The 17,492-nt window shown below is 39.3% G+C and overlaps 1 protein-coding gene across 1 annotated transcript in view; it reads left to right on the top strand.

Moving 5' to 3' along the window:
- Smyd4-2 (SET and MYND domain containing, class 4, member 2) overlaps positions 1–17,492 on the top strand; it is a 69,470-nt gene that overhangs the window by 18,127 nt on the left and 33,851 nt on the right. Inside the window, exons 4-7 of the mRNA XM_067149007.2 lie at positions 2,745–2,889; positions 6,767–6,987; positions 9,124–9,331; positions 14,609–14,829. Of these exons, the coding sequence (XP_067005108.2) occupies positions 2,745–2,889; positions 6,767–6,987; positions 9,124–9,331; positions 14,609–14,829 (795 nt within the window). The remainder of the gene's footprint in view (positions 1–2,744; positions 2,890–6,766; positions 6,988–9,123; positions 9,332–14,608; positions 14,830–17,492) is intronic.

Genomic DNA, 17,492 nt, shown 5'->3' with positions numbered 1-17,492 from the left:
GTTGAGAATATCTTGTAAGCAACTAGCAAGAGAGATATACCTCTGTAGTTGTTGACATCTTGCTTGTTACCCTTCTTGTGTAATGGGTGTATTAGAGCCACTTTCCAATCCTCTGGGATCTTTACTGTTGTGGTAGCGAGAGTGTGTTGAATAGCACCAAGGAGTTTGCTCAGTGCATAACGTCTCCATCCAATTTTTGGTTCAGCCCATTTTAAAAGTTCAGCTGTTATGGAGTCTTCCCCACTAGCTTTGTTATTTTTAAGATTTTTTAATGCTTCCTTAATTTCTTCTGCTGTTGGAGGTGAATCAGCTTCTTGATTTTCGTGAATTTCTGAAAATTTAATTTATGATTTGGCTCAGAGCAGTTCAGCAGGTGTTCGAAATGTTTTGCTAGAATCTCACAATTCTTGGTACTGTTAAGGCCAAATTTACCATTTTCATCTCTGAAGCAAATACTTGGGGATTGATAACCTTTCAGGTTATTCTTAAAGGTCTGATAGAAATTTTGGGAGTTATTTCTTACAAAATTATTCTCAATTTCTACTAGCTGCGATTTTTCAAAAGATTTTTTTAACCTGCCTTATTATTATTGTTTTTTCTTTTCTTTGTAGTTTAAATAGCTCGTAGTGTTCATTCTTTCTGGAACATTTCCATTTTTTCCCACTTTTTCGTTCTTTCGATTAGTGCTTCCTCACATACGTCATTCCACCATACTTTCTTTTTAGTTTTAACTGATCAAAATACTTTCTTTGCTTCACTATTAATCTATTTAGATAATTCTGGCCATTTGCCATGCTGAGTTATTTTAATTTCTTCCTGAAAGTTTTCTATAGTTGCTTGTGTAATGTTGAGCCTATCTATGTTGTATTTCATTAATTTTCTCAGCCTTCTTTGATTCCTGCAAGATAGAAGCTTTAGCTTAATTTTAGAGAGGTAGTGATCAGAGTCAAACTCCCCACTTCTTATTACTTTAACATTCATAATTTCCTTAATACTTTTTTGAGAAATAGCTACATGCTCCAATGAAACTCACCTAACATTGGGTTTGGGGACACCCATGTTTTAGCCTTTCTTGGAATTATTGTTCCAAAGGCAGGACCTAGTGTCAGACGCTAAAGACTTGACGACTTAGTGATCATACACCTTTCTTTCTAACTACATTCTAGCCCTCCTGTCAATCTTAAATTTCTGCCAGTACCAGGAATCAAACGCTCAGAGACCCTGTGAGGATGGCAGCTAATAAGCGCTAACCATTACACTACAGAGGTGGATTATGTCCAGTAATTTTCTCTGTATAACCTCCTTTATTACTTCTTTTTTGTATCATCCTCTGCCATATCCATATTTACAACTTTTTCTAGTTGTTTTCTTTCCTTTTCAGCAATTTTCCAACTCTCACTTCCTTGTAGTAATGTACTCCAAATGAACGTTGTTCCAGCAAATATTCGTCCAATAGCAGTGTTATAAAAAGTGGTAGGCCTAGGGGCTGGATAATAAGGCACCTTAAATTAAAATATGCCCAAAACTTCATTTTACAAATAGAACAAGTTTCTTACTCCAAACACCTAGAGCAAAACCAGGCTACCTGCCCACAATAAACATTAAAATTTAAATTTAAACACTCTCCAGAATAAGCAGAGAACACTTAAACAAATCTAATACCAAAGGGAAACCAGAGTTTGCACCGAATTAGTTAATGGCCTCCGTATTTCAAAATCAATTCTCAAAGACATGTTAAGAAATGCCCACAAATAAATTTACAGCACCATTAACATGCAATGCTAGATACAACCTTCAAATATTTGCACGACTTGGCAGAAGCTTATTCCTCTACATACGGAGGTTTCAGATCGCCCAGAGTACAGGCACTTCCCTGAAGGGGAAAACATCATGACAAAATAATTCAAGCTATTTCTAAACACCAGCAGGTCTACACCCTTAGAGCTCTCAAAGAGAAGCTAAAACATTACAAGTTTACAATGGATACATGTTAATAAAAGGCATTTTCTAATACCTCAGGCCTATCCCATACGGTGACATTCCAAGAAAAGGAACAAAGTTCCACTCTCTTACCTTCATGCTTCGTGACCGGGGACGAAGGGCCAGGGAAAAGAGCCCGACAAGGGAGCTCACAGCCCAAGTGTCAGCAGGCAATTCGCACCAGGCAGAGAAACCACCGCAAGCAGCGACCAAGGTCAAGTCTGACGCAACTCGCCCAGAGGGGCGAGGAGGAAGGGGAAGGGCCGTGAAGCGAAGAGAGGGGGACCTCAATCCAAGGGGCGGCGCTTTAGAGTGAGAACATTCTCAATTTCTCTGAAGCCATGCAGGGGAACAAGGGCAATGATTTGTTATTTTAAGGGAAAACCCATAGGAAAATAAAGAATACATTTAAAATACATCCAACAAGTTCACAATACACAAGACAACTTGCAAGCATTATAAGGCACATGGAACAAACAAACGATGGCAGGGGAGAGTAAAAGTTTTTCATGGCACAAACTTTTGTCAAAACTGTTAAATTTCATTTCCTTATCGGTTGCCACGGTGGATTTTTAGTAGTGTGTCCGACTCCTGGTCCAAAGTTCACAAGTTAGATTCCAACTGTGATAGTCAAAGTGGTTACTTATTTAAACATTCTTAAATGACAACAGAATGAACTGGGAGTAGATTTAAACCTCAAGCAGAAAGAAGTGGGTGTATGACCAATTGTGGTATTCAGTCATTTGTACAACTATTCTTTCCAGGAGTTGACAAGACTGTGGATGATGGCTTGAGCTTGCCACTTGGACTAGCTGCAAGATCAGAAGTGCTGTTGGAGCTACGGGAATATGAACTCTGCATAGCAGATATTCAACTTGCTATGAAGGAAGGCTTTCCTGAACAACGCAGGTATGTCTTAGAAGAAATTGTATGGATAAAACGTTTGAGAGGATATAAATAAGGAGAAAATTTTGAAGAAATTGGTCTATTTGGAATACTAGCATTTTGTATAAACCCGTTCAAAAGTTTACAGAATTTAATTTTCAATGTGGCAGTTTCTCGCTCCACAGGCCTGCATGCATGGGCAGTTGGCATTAGAAAAATGAGCCTGTTTCTGGCATAAGATAACAGCAATAAACAACTGACATTTGTGAAGACAGGCCTAATTGACAATTTCAGTATCACTAGGTAAATATCAAAAATCAATCAATACTGATCTGCATTTAGGGCAGTCACCCAGGTGGCAGATTCCCTATCTGTTGTTTTCCTAGCCTTTTCTTAAATGATTTCAAAGAAATTGGAAATTTATTGAACATCTCCCTTGGTAAGTTATTCCAATAACTAACTCCCCTTCGTACAAACGGATATTTGCCCCAATTTGTCCTCTCAAATTCCAACTTTATCTTCATATTCTGATCTTTCCTACTTTTAAAGACACCACTCAAACTTATTCATCTACTAATGCCATTCCACGCTATGTCTCTCCGCTGACAACTCGGAACATACCAAAAAATCAGGATCCTGATTGCTCTTACAAGTTATAAAAAGAGGATATCAATGTAGGTGTCTGTCCAAACATAAAAATTATTAGAATGTCCTTGGCTAAAATCGCAGTATCAAGCTGCGTGTCAAAAGTTCACACGATTATACTTTCCAGAGCGTTGAGTAAATGCGCCCAAAAAACTTGTGCCTCCTTGAATACTCCTGTTAGAGGATAAGAAAAAGCAAAGCTGATAGACTGTTAAAGATGCCAATTTGGGCTCCTGATTTTTCACCATACAGGTTTGAGTTTGAGGCTGATGATGCCCTTAATATGGGTAAAACATGTCCCTTAACATTTTATAATAATATTTAATTTCTAAACAAGATCTCTTTGTATTGAATAGGTGGATATTAAGAAATAATAACACTTGTAACATACTTTGTATTTATGTACATTTCAATACGGACCTAACATGAGAATTATAACGTGTAACATACCACTTAGTCGAGCAGCTCGTCTTCTTTCTCCCAAGTCTTCAAGGCCTCAGCTAAATTTCACAACGATAAATTTAACACAATGATGCAACCTCTCCTTGCCGGGCCTTAAGCTTAATTTTCTTGATTGTGTGTACTCTGTGCACTTTGCAGCACTATAATGAATTTATAACTGTGACTTTCTTCAGTCTGTCAAAACTAATTTGGTATAACATAAATTTAGGAAATACAGTACCTCAACAATAAACGTTTATTATTTACTGGGCGAGCTGGCCATGCGGTTAGGGGCGCGCAGCTGTGAGCTTGCATCCGGGAGATAGTGGGTTCGAATACCACTGTTGGCACCTTCCTTCCAACTCCTAAGCTTTTCCTATCCCATCGTCGCCATAAGACTTAGCTGTGTCGTTGCGACGTAAAGCCACTAACAAAAAAAAAAAAAAAAAAAAAACATTTATTGACAGATTATACCTGAAAAGGATACCAGTAATTAAAGAAAAACAGAAGTGACGTTTGCAGAAAAGAGTTGAGTGAAATTTGCTTTTGTATTTCCCCTAAAGAGTTGTTATCAATTTAGCAAAAGAAATATGGTATTTTGATTGATGAATATTAATAAAATATATAAAATCGAAGCTGTCTAAAACATATTTTTAGAACCTATTTTTTTCATATTTGAGAGCCTATTTTAGGCACCTAAAATAACATTTTTAGAACCTAAATATCTGAGGTCGAGTCATTACCTGTTATTTCTTCAGAGTACAGACCATTTCCTCCTCATATTTTCTCTGAGACATTGCAACACATTCAGATACTGCCATTGATTATCAGTTTGTTCCTTGGGCATACAATAGTGAATAAAGAACCTCTTGAATGTAGAATAAAATAAAAGATCATGACTTTCAAATTCGATCTGACCACCCAAACAGCCTTTGACATCAGATTACTGAGATATTTTCGTGCCTAATATGACCACTGACCTTCGGTTTCAGGAAAAGGGAAGAAGTCTAAGATAATGGTAAATACAGGTGTAAAAAGATTGTGAATGCAAGACAAACATAAGAAGAGGAGAGGGTTCTGACGGGATAATACAAGTATTGTAAAAGAACAAACAACTGTACTTATCTGGCTTTCTTCTCACCCTACACTTCCTGCATCAAGGACTGAAGATCCGTCAAGTCAACGAGTGTTGATGGCTGCCTTCCTGATGAAGCTGTGAATCAGAAACAAGCTTGTCAGGAGCTAAGAAGAGGTGGACGTAGAAGAACTCGGATTGATGTGGGAAAAACCTATCTAGTCGAAAACGGGAGCATATGAAGATGTGAGCTTGTCCTTGTCCTTTGTGTTTTTGTGTTTGTACTTTGTCTCCTCTATCTGCTGCTTCCTTCGCCCACACTGATTTGCCATTTTGTTTGTCCTACAGTAAAACCTTGTTAATACATTTCTGCAGGGGACGAGGAAAGAGAATGTGTTAAGTGAGAAAACATACTATTGAATACACAAATAGAAACTTATCCAACAGGGATATGGAAACACCCGATTATTTTTTTCAACATCAGTGAATTTTACATCATATATGTGCGGGTACAGTGTAAGCTATATCTGCCATTTCTACAGATGAGCAATGAGTATTAAAAGGTGTGAAAAACACCAGTCAACAAAAATGAAAGCTTTTGCAGAAAACGTATTATTGCAGGGTACACACTTTCTATAACAAATGTTATTTGAAGCCCTATATTTCGGGTTACAGAAAATATTGTTTTCTGGTTACACTCTTCGACCATGAATTATTCTGAGGTTACACTTGACCAAGACCAACTACTATATATATAATTATAGTTAGGCTGCCAGTTTGGATGTGGCCAAACTTTGACCGACTTGAGTCGAAAATCAAAGGTGTGAGTTTCAACATTCGTGCTACCTCTATGTGGTTACACATGTAGATGCAAGTTCATTTACTGAAGGATTTAATCTTGTCTTCAGAAGTAAGCAATTTCACAACTTTGCCCACATCCATAAAGAGGCTATCATGAGATAAATACCTATGCACCATGCAAGGTATTATTGCAGAGTTCACTCTTTCTATAACAAATGTTATTTGAAGCCTTATATTCCTAATCCTTAGGCAAGCTGTCATGTGACAAATATTTGTTACCCTTCACTTTGCCACTCAACACAGAATAAATTTCCAACTTCTGAATGGAATGCAAAATACAAGCACAAACAGGCTCACTGGATCATTCAGCAATCTCACTGCTAACCTGCAAGCAAAACTGTACATTCCTGAGGTTAACGGCTTGCTCCCAAAGGTACAACTTAACCTGTGAACTTCAGAAATTCAAGACCTTTTCCCGTTATTGCGCAATTTTCCTCTACCTGTCTCCTCTGGCGAGGGCTCTTATGTGTGGTGGAAATCATGTTCCTTTCACAGGGATGACAAAGAACATTCAGTGAGGTATTTATATATGGATTTAATAGTATGGGAATCGGGACTTCAAATTTATGACGTGTTAAGCGAGAAAACATGTTAATTTGGAAGGGACTAATGAGTTTTCACTGTATTATGTGTTCTTTCTCCAGTTCCTGTCTCTATGTATACCGTATTACTTGAACTTTGGTTTCAGCATCTTACTTGTACACCAACCTTTTGACACTGGTTTTGTTTTAAGTAATATGTCATTCTCACTAGTATGATCCAAATGTTCTTGTCAGATTGTGATGCAATTCTCTTTGAGCTCCTGGAATATCAGTCATGAAAAAAAAACTGATTTTCCATTTCATTCCAAATTCTATCATTTATTATTCCTTTTTCCAGGTTCCAGTTATACTGGCGCATGGGACGATGCTACAGAAACATGGGTCAGGTTGCTAAAGCCCGTGTTTCATTTCAGGTAGCATTAAAGATCATAGCGCAGTATCAAGTTGAAATCGGTAAAGATAGTACGTCTTACGCCATAACACTCAACCAGGAGTTGTCCAACATCTCAGCTAGTGAAGAGATCAAAGAACCTTATAAAGATCCACAGAAAGCAGACCGTGAGTAACTGTATAAAGTACCTTTCATGATCTAATCCAGTTACAATTTTAAAGAAAGGTTATATAGGGTACGGTATACAGGTTTTGATTTCCCATGGACACAGTAGTGGCTGCAAGTCTCTGCAGCCTGTATTCATGGCCGGACAGCAACATGAGTTCACACTTTACCAAACTAAAACTTCAATACATGGCCATCAAGAAGGAAACACATTTAAAAATATTGCTGCTTGAAGTACGATAAATATATTGGGATGATTACGCTCTTAAACTGAAGAGGAAAGATGGGAGTTCTTTTAAATACCATAATAAATTTCTATACATCCCCTTTAGTGGCATGGCAGACATCAAATTGATAATTAGTTTCTTGCCTCTTACACTGGAGCAAGTATGGATTGGCAATTGCAATGACAGCAGTGATCCTTTGTCTATGATGCACTAAGTCATGTATATTCTCACCGTAATCAATGTTCTTAATGTATCCCCAGAAGAAGAAAAAATCCATTGGAGTGTCATCGAGGTATCTACACGCCCAGGGAATATGACCACCTCTACCAGTCCAATGATTCAGATTTAGTGCATTGCATACATTTGGCTTGAAATGCGGCAGCACCCCATCATGCATGAAAATAATATACTGACACTGGTTTCTTGTTTGATTCATTGTATCTGAGGAAAAACAAATCACACATTCAGCTTTCTGTTGGGCGGTCCACAGTTTACCGACATGGCTACACAGTACACATGTAGATGAGCTAGTGAGGGTTAAATCACCCGGTCAAAGTCAAGCAAAGCTGCTAGCAGCAGTTTTAAAGAACTCCCATCTTTACTCTTCAGTTCGAGACCGCTATTGTCTCAACATGTCCATCCAACTTGAAATAGAAATTTTAAAAATATAGGTATTCTTTGATGATGATGATGCTTGTTGTTTAATGGGGCCTAACATCTAGGTCATCGGCCCCTAATGGTACGAAATGGGACAAAATGTAATGACAGTTTAAAAGTTCAAAATCATCCACTGACCAGAATAAACAACATGATGATGAAAAATAAATGGATGGATATGAATTTAAAACAATCAGTGGATCCGACCAGCAGTGCCCCACTTTTTTCAGAAACTATTATAAACAATAGTATTACTGATCAAGGGACTGCTTCTAAAGCACAATCCTGCATCGAGGATGCTTGTTGTCTAAAGAAATCCAAAATCCAGGTCAACGGCACCACATCACTAGTAAAGTAGAACCATGGTATTTGTCATGTTGCACTACTAATCAAAAGTAGCATAGACTCATGGTGTTCCACATATTATGGTACTACTCACAAATATTGAACATCGCACAGGTAACACAGACCTATGGTGTTTCTCACATTTTTCACTGGCCAATAACATTTAAAAAAATACAGGTGGGTACAGGTGAGGGACTGGTGTTCCTCACCTAGGTGTACTAATCACAGGCGCTGGTATTCCAGTGGTGTACCTCACATAGTGGGTACCAATCACAGGCAACGCAGACCCACAGTGTCGCTCATATAGTGGTACTAACCACAGGCAATGCCCAGACCCATGGTGTTTCTCACAATGATACTAATCATAGGTACTGTAAAACCCATACTGATTCACCCTCTGTTGCTACTAATCACAAACCTATTGTATACCTAACATAGTGGTACTACTCGCAAGTGAAGGTGACCCATGGTGTTCCCTGCGTGATGGTACTAATCACAAGTAGTTTCATGGTTCCAGTTCAATCATCCCTTGGTTGCCCCTTTTCGTCACCTCTTACGACAGGCCGGGGATACCGTGGGTGTATTCTTCATCTGCGTCCCCCACCCACAGGGGGTATATCTTTTCTTAACTGAACAACTGCTCACAAAACCTGGAGAAATACCTTGTGCAGTAACATATATTTTTTAAATTTATGAATACTTGTAGTGATCCAAAATCAATGAAGCATACATCAAATTAAAGAGGAAACTCCAAGTAATAATTAATCAGTAGAATATATATATATATATATATATATATATATATATATATATATATATATATATATTATTTTTTTTTTTACCAATACCACCTTTTATAATCCCCATAAAATAATTTTGACTGTTCTAGACTTAATTTGTATTTTCCAGCTGTGCTACCTGAAGTGACAGGAGTATCCAACCCAGAGCTACCTGCAGCCTCTAGCAGAGTGAAGATAGAAAGTTCTGAGGGAGCTGGCAGGTTTGCTGTGGCCAGTACTACCATCAAGAGTGGAGACACTATCGTTGTGGAAGGTCCATATGCAGCCTGTCTTCTTACAGAGTATTTTGGTTCTCACTGTCATCACTGCTTCAAGAGGTTAGTAACTATGAGAGGAATAACACACAATGAGAGGGACGAATCTACCCCTTCACATAATGTTGTCTATCTTCTTATCAGTCCACTCTCATCCAGAGCCATCTCCTCTCAAACCTCAGTGATCTTTTTTCTGTTTCCCAGCCACATCAGAGGAATCTGTTCTTTATCTTCAGTCTTGATAGAGGATAAGGAGCAAGCAGCATAGCAGTTATAGTGAAACCGCAAAAACTGCCAGTGAGACATATGTCTTCCTCACTGGGCCAAAAAGTGCTATTGCAGGATGACTGACCCTATAAGTCACACCTTTCATAACAATCAGATACACCAGTTGTACACCGCATTCAGGCATTGGATACTCCAGAATAACAATGTGTAGTGACAAGCTATAGGCAATGATGGAAATCAACCATCTTTCTTGACCTGCAACAACCAGCTTGGACTCCCATTAACAAAACAATACTCGGTAATCAGTGCTTAATTAGGCACCTGCAGTAGAAACACAATCAAAAATCATCATCATTTTACAGTTCCAGTTTCCTGGGTACTGTTGGCAAGCTTCTTCCATTCTGTCTTATCGAGATAGGTTCTGTTGTTAATAACATCCTCTGGTATCCTTCCCTGATCTGCAGTGTCCATCCAGTGGGTTCTTGGTCTTCCCACAATCCGTTTTCCTGCCACATGTCTCTCCAGGATAACATATGCTGTCCTTGTTGGCTCCATCCTCATTACATGCCCAAACCACTTCAATCTAGACATGCTGACCCGATCTAACAATGATATAACAATCCCAGCTTCCTTCTTAACCACATCATTCCTTAACTTGTCCAGTTTGGTTTTTTGAATTGTGAACCTAAGGAACTTCATCTCAGATGCTTCAAACCTTCATGAGTCCTCCTTAGCGACAGCTTTGATTTTGTTTGTACTTTGGGATCCCAGAGGAGTGTTAGTACTTGCTGGTAAAAGTGAGAGCTCTTCTGCACCCTATTTGCCACCTCCTTCGTCGCTAGTGTATCTCGGGATATTACACTGTCGAGATATGTAAAGCTTTCCACACTTTCTAGTGGATGGTTTCCTAGCATGATGTTCGCTGGTTGTCCCTCTCAGTTTATTGCCATTGCTACTGTTTTGGGTTCACTTAATTTGAGATTGAACTCCTGGAACTTAACTTTCCATTCATTGAGTCTCAATTGTACTTGTTCCTCAGTTTCTATCGAGATGATAACATCATCAACAAAAGCCATTTCATTTAGTTCACCAGAGGTTTTCTTGATGTTCTTCATTATGTCATCCATGATGGTGATAAACAATAATGGGGATAGTGCACTGCCTTGCTGGACTCCACGTTTGGTCTGGAACCAGGATGAATGTCCGTCACCCAATCGCATACAGCTGGTACAGTTCTCATACAGCATCTGAACTTTCCTCACCAGTCCCTCCGGCACACTCCTTTTTCTCACAACACAATCAAACACAATCAAGCACAATCAAGCTCCTTGTAATTTTAACAAGAGTCAGCATATGCACTCCTTGGCACTCAAAGGGTTAAGGTACAACCCAGCATGTACCTGATTTGAAAAGGGAAAACCACGGAAACCATCTTCATGGCTCGATAATGGGATTCAAACCCACTATCTCCCAAATTCAAGCTCATGGTATGGGACCCAAACCAAGTAGCCTGCCCGCACAGTATTTTTGACGAAGAAAGGTGTTGGATGCAAGCGGATGCATACAGAGATGAAAGCCTGGCACAAGTGCACGTAGGGTGAGAACATTTCCTTGAGGGATGCTCTTCCCTTAGTGTCAAAGAACATCCAGGACAACAACCACGCAAAGTGAGAGACATTGTTGTAGTCCTTGAGGATGAGTTGAATCGAGGCAAGTGGCGTCTCACTGTTGATGACATTGCAGAGTTAGGTTTGAAAGGCATGGATCAATCCCAGTCAGCAGATATCTCACACATCTAGATGTCATACTCTTTGCTGATTATGTTGCATTGGTAGCATCATCAGAAGATGATCTTCAGTGGTCAGTATTTAATCTCCAGAAAGTCTCTTCAAAATTCGACATGATCATTTCACCACAGAAAAACAAAATGACCTTTAAGGGGAAGGACCCTATCCCCAGTAAAATCTGTTTAGATAATAAAATTTTGGAAAGAGTCAACAAATTCAATTATCTGAGATACAATTTTTCTTACCAAGGGGAAATTGATATCTCTGCAAAAATAACCAAATTTACCAGAACAACAGGGATCATAAATCATATCATGAAGCCATCTCTTGTCCAAAAACACACTTGCTTACGCCTTTATAACACTTTAGCCAGACCAACTCTTTGCTACGGCAGTGAGGCATGGACAATATGAACTCAAGACATTTCCAGAATTACAGCACGTGAAATGACATTCAGGCACAGAACAGCAGGCTGTATAAAATGGGATTGTATAAGAAATGAAGATGTGCTTAAGGGACTGAATGTGAAACCAGTAATCAATTACATCTATGATTACCAAGAACATCAGGCTGTATAAAATGGGATTGTATAAGAAATGAAGATGTGCTTAAGGGACTGAATGTGAAACCAGTAATCAATTACATCTATGATTACCAAGAAAACTGGAAACATCATGTTCAAAGGATGGAATCTGGAAGACTACTAAAGGAGATCCTACGCTATCAACCAAGAGGTCAGAGATCTATAGGACGTCCAATGAAGCGGTGGAAAGAAAATGCAAAATCGTAATGGGCCACGTGGCCAAATACTTGGAAAGGTGATGATGATGAGATGATGATATAACCTCTCCTGCCCAAATGCCAACCTCACCTTCCTGGGATGAACAAACCTGTTCCTACAGACGAGGCCCTGTCGACCGAGTCACGACGGTATAACCGTCACATCAATTACGGAGGAAATGCTGTAATTTCAGCTAGTCCATTAGCTGATAGGTGGCAGCCCCACCAATGGTCTTACTTCCTTCAGGCTAACAACCCGTCGGAAGGACATTTGATTGCTTTCAAGTCTTGCAAAAAGAAAAATGCAAGACCGTAACGGGACACATGGCCCAATACTTGGAAGGAAGATGATGATGATGATGATATCAGGGTCCAATTTGTCACATGCCCAGCAAGTTGCAATACTATAAAATCTGTTCCTTCTCCATATCCTTGATGACTGTAAAAATAGTAATTTCATGGTCATTGCTTTGCAGCATCTGCTGCGGTGTCAGGTACAAGGTGACAAATTTACTTTGATACCACCATCCGTATCCCTAAAGCAGGTCTTCAAGTACAAGTTGAACAGGACAGGGTTAGAGAACAGCCTTGCCTCACTTGATTATGACTTCATCTGTGAGTCGCTGTCCCACTAAAATACAGGCCTTCTATTTCCAATACAGGTTAGGATGACCAAATGTTCTGCTTTACGCAGCATACTCCTTTTTTTAAATGCCTAACCTACAGTCTGCGTAAAGTATTGAACAACTTTAATATCCTGTTAAAAGTCCTGGGAATTCTCTTGACCTCCATGAAATTTAATAAAGTATCAAAACCATGAACTACCATTTTATGTATTCTCTATGGTGAAGATGGAATATGAAATATTTCTTATTTTGATTTTCATTAAAATCATCTATTTGCAAGCCATGACAGAGTAGAGAGTAAATCTGGTGTGATCTGAGAGTGATCATGACTATGCTAAAATTTGAAGGCAAATGTATTCTCAATTCTGATACATTGATCACAAAATGTAATTTGAATTATAACAATACTTAATTTTGCAACTTCCTTGGAAGCAATACATTAAAAAGGGCAAAATGAAGGTGAGTGATACACTGCCTGACCCAGAAACTCCGTATACAAATGTGATGGAACAAGATGAAATTGGTTCACTGATTATTGAGGAATAATCATGCTCTACTGTGTTTCTGTAGTGTCACTTACAAAAATTGTGAACTTGAATAATAAATATGTTTACACTCTTTTATAATGTGATTCCATTATTTCTTATTATTAATAGTTAGGCATACATTCATTTTTTAAATTACACACTGTATTTGTAAAGTTGCCTTGTGTTCATACTGATTATTATTATTATTTTTTTTTTTTTGCTAGGGGCTTTACGTTGCATCGGCATAGATAGGTCTTATGGCGACGATGGGATAGGAAAGGTCTAGGAGTTGGAAGGAAGCGGCCGTGGCCTTAATTAAGGTACAGCCCCAGCATTTCCCTGGTGTGAAAATGGGAAACCACGGAAAACCATTTTCAGGGCTGCCGATAATGGGATTCGAACCTACTATCTCCCGGATGCAAGCTCACAGCCGCGCGCCTCTACGCGCACGGCCAACTCGCCCGGTCATACTAATTATTACTGTATGAATAATAACAATGCAAATGGCACGTTTTTCTTGACCACTTTCAGGAATAGGTCCTGGTTTCTATGTCTGAAATTCTGGTCACCCTGATACAGGTTTATAATTATGCAGTTATATTTGCCATCTATACCTGTCACTTTCAGTGTGGTCATCATGTTCTCTTGCTGGACTCAGTCGAATGCCTTTTTTAGTCAGAATGGATGAACAGCGCACATAAATGAGATATGAGATGGTACCCTAAAAAGATGGGAATTATTTTTTAAAAGCTATATATTTTCAAATTTTTTACAAAACAACCTTATCGCCTTGAAAATACTTTCCATTACAACTAATACATTTGTCCCACCGGTGCTTCCACTGTTCGAAACATTTTTTGTAGTCATCTTTAAAAATGGCTGACACTCCTCCCTCAGTTTCTTCAAGGATTTCAAATCGTCGTCCTTTCATGCACCTTTTCATGTGTGGAAATAAGAAAAAATTGCACGGAGCCAGGTCAGGTAAGGTGCGTGGGGCAGCAGAACCATGCCATTTTTAGCCAAAAACTGTCTAACAGAGATGGCTGTGTGTGCAGGTGCGTTGTTGTGGTGGATGAACCAGTCTCCTGTCTGCCACAAATCGGGTCTTTCTTGACAAACACTGTTGTGCAATCTTCTTAAAACTTCCCAATAAAAGGTTTGCACGTTGTTCTCTTAAACTTGCCATCATAACAAACCAAAACAAGAACAAAACAGCGCTAGCAAAAACAATCACTGCAGATGAACAGAAGAAGCCAGGTCGACAACACAGGTGACACTGAACTGGCAATGAGTTGCGCTATACACGCCTCATGACAGAAGTGCGTAATACACGAGCTTCGCCCACAGCGGAAGAATGCATTTTTGAAAAAGTTTCGATGTTTCATATTCCAGGGTAAAGGCTCCTGTCGCTTGTCCTGACTGCAGCAGTCTCGCATTCTGCAGCCCAGCCTGCAGAGATGAGGCCTGTGCATCCTACCACAAGTATGAGTGTCATTACATGGATATGCTCATTGGGTCGGGAATGAGCATCCTCTGTCATGTGGCTCTCAGGATGGTGACTCAGTCAGGCCTGGAACATTTCCTGAAGATAAAGGATTCACTTGCTACAACAGGTGAGTGTGCTTCATGTGGGTAATAAAGTTACACTCTAGGGTAGGTCTGGTGATATAAGTCCGTGTTCTGAATAACTGTACTGAGGTCCGGCCCCGCGGTGTAGGGGAGAACGCGTCCGCCTGTCACCTGGTGGCGCTGGGTTTGATTCCCGGCTGGGTCAGGGGTTTTTAATTGTAAATTATGAATATCCCTGGCCTGGGGACTGGGTGTTAGTGTCGTCCTTAATGTTCCTTTCTTCACATTCAATACTTTACAATTCCACCATTTCCAAATACATGCAGGTTCACAACATATGGTGCAAAGTAGGGGCAAAAGATCTGCTTAGGTCGACGCCCCAAATAAACAGCATTTAAAAAAAAAACCAACGTACTGAGCAAGTGGCTATGAGGTTTGGGTCATGTAGTTGTCAGCTTGTATTTGGGAGATAGTGCGTTCGAACCTCACTGTTCGTAGCCCTGAATGGTTTTTCCGTGATTTTCCATTTTCACACCTTAATTAAGGCCATATTCACTTCCTTCCTGCTCCTAGCCCTTTGGTCTCTTAAGACCTATCTATGCCGGTGCGATTTAAAGCAAACTGAAAAACAATAAAAAGAAATAAATAAAAAACATGTTGTCAACTGCTACCATCAATGTCACCAGATGAGAAGAGAAAGACAGTTTAACAGGCTGAAATTTAACTTAATAATTATATAATATTCTGTGCAAGCATTTTTTATTTGATGCTGTGTAGGCTGCCTGCGGGTCAGTTTTACAATTACGTTTTACTCTACCAGATCACAGAGAAATTGATCTATTGCTTAGTTTTGATGAATTTTGTTAGGTAAATACTGAATGTGTAACCAGGGATCTCTTACATGTCGGCATTGTACGATGTAGAGTGCCAAATGGATGATTTTTTTTCCACCCTTCAAAAGTCCAAGTACCTCTGCTGGGTTTGAACCTGCTATCATGGGTTCTATAACTGTTGAGGAAGAAAACTTAAATTTGTTGTTCTGTGATTATTATTTATTTATTATTATTTAGCGTATGATGCTACAGTTGATAATCGACTCTGTGTGCAAGTTCTTGACGTGCACAAATAAAAGATATACAATTAACTCTCTGTTAAAAAAGTTAATATGGAGGGATTTCAGTCTCTTATAGACGAATGTCCAGCTCTTCCAACCAAGAGAGTGCCTCAGGGCTCACACGATGTATGTCCTCAATTGAACCAACAAAAGCTCACAGAAGGCAGTCCTTCAGAATGTGCATGATGGTTTGCACTTCAGCACCACAGTCACAAGCTGGAGAATCTTTCCATCCCCCTGACACAGAGCAGAAGCACTTCTTCTGACTCCGCACCATATCCTGTTAAGCGTGGTCCAAATGGAATGAGGAAGGTTGAATCCAGGCAACTTTGTAGTTGGATCCCTGATGTTGACAATAGCGTGAGGATGTGATTAAGACCATTCATGTTTCCATGTTTCATCAGGTTTAAAATGTGAATTAAGTAATTCCTTTGCCGTCTTCCAGGCAGGTTTCCATGATTTCAGTCTCAATAGCGCATTTTCATCTGCATCCTGATGTCCTGGGAGGTAAATGTTCTTCAGTATCCTGATCCACAGTCTAACAAGGGTACTTTGCCATCTGATGTGAGGAGGCTGAATGTTGCTCAGTAACGGTAACCATTGAAAAGGAGTGGAGCGCAATGTACCAGATATAATTCTCATTGTGGGGTGCAGCTGAACATTAACCAGACTAGTGTGGGAGCTATTGAGCCATACAGAAGAGCAATATTCAGCTGGTGAATATACTATTTCTAGAGCAGTTGTTCGTAGTGTACACGCATCTGCGCCTCATGAGGTACCAGTCAGTCTTTTAAGCTTAGCAGCCAACTTCTCAAGATGGCGTCGATAGGTTAAGGACCTGTATAAAGTTACAAACAGATATGTTCTGTGATGTTTCCTCATGATTTGCTCCTTCCGTATAATATGTATGTTTAAAAAGTACACCCTATTGGTAAAAACCATCACCTAGGAATGATCATTTTTGGGCCATTGTGTAATGTGTGATGTAATATTGTACATTCTGTTTTCATATCTCATATTGCATCATTCTCCATAATAAATCTACATTTTAATAACTATGCAATTCATTTATGCTAATTAAAGCAAAGCCTATTTTTAGGTTGTCTATAAACTGCGGGATACGTATATAAATTATAATGGGCTGATGGACCTTGTTTTCTTTTTACAATTACTATGCAAGAGTAGAGAGAAGTGAGGACATCATTAAGATAATTTCCAAATTTCAAGTTTTTAAGGTTTTAAACAGAAATAATCGTATATGTTTCTATATTACCAATATAAATCGTCCGTTATTGGACATTATAAATTTTCCAGCTAACTCAACCCTGGTTTCCAACATTTCGCCCCCGTGTGCTAAGTTGGGCTCATCAGTTGGTACTTAGCTCACCCACCAAGACGCATGGCTAGTGCATACCGTGGAGGCCAATGCGTAGGCTATTTGGAGCCACCGGCAGTGCCGATGCACAATGACAGACTTTGTCTTATTACCAAAATTGATGCCTGCTTGGCCATTAGATGATATAGATGTTAATTCCATAGGGAACCTGAAATATTTGTCCCGAATGAGTAAATTTATAATACCAATACAAATGG

This window comes from Anabrus simplex, chromosome 6, assembly GCF_040414725.1.
Source record: "Anabrus simplex isolate iqAnaSimp1 chromosome 6, ASM4041472v1, whole genome shotgun sequence".
Taxonomy (NCBI): domain Eukaryota; kingdom Metazoa; phylum Arthropoda; class Insecta; order Orthoptera; family Tettigoniidae; genus Anabrus; species Anabrus simplex.
The sequence above is the reverse complement of the archived record's forward strand: the minus strand, read 5'-3'. Positions and strand labels throughout refer to the sequence as shown.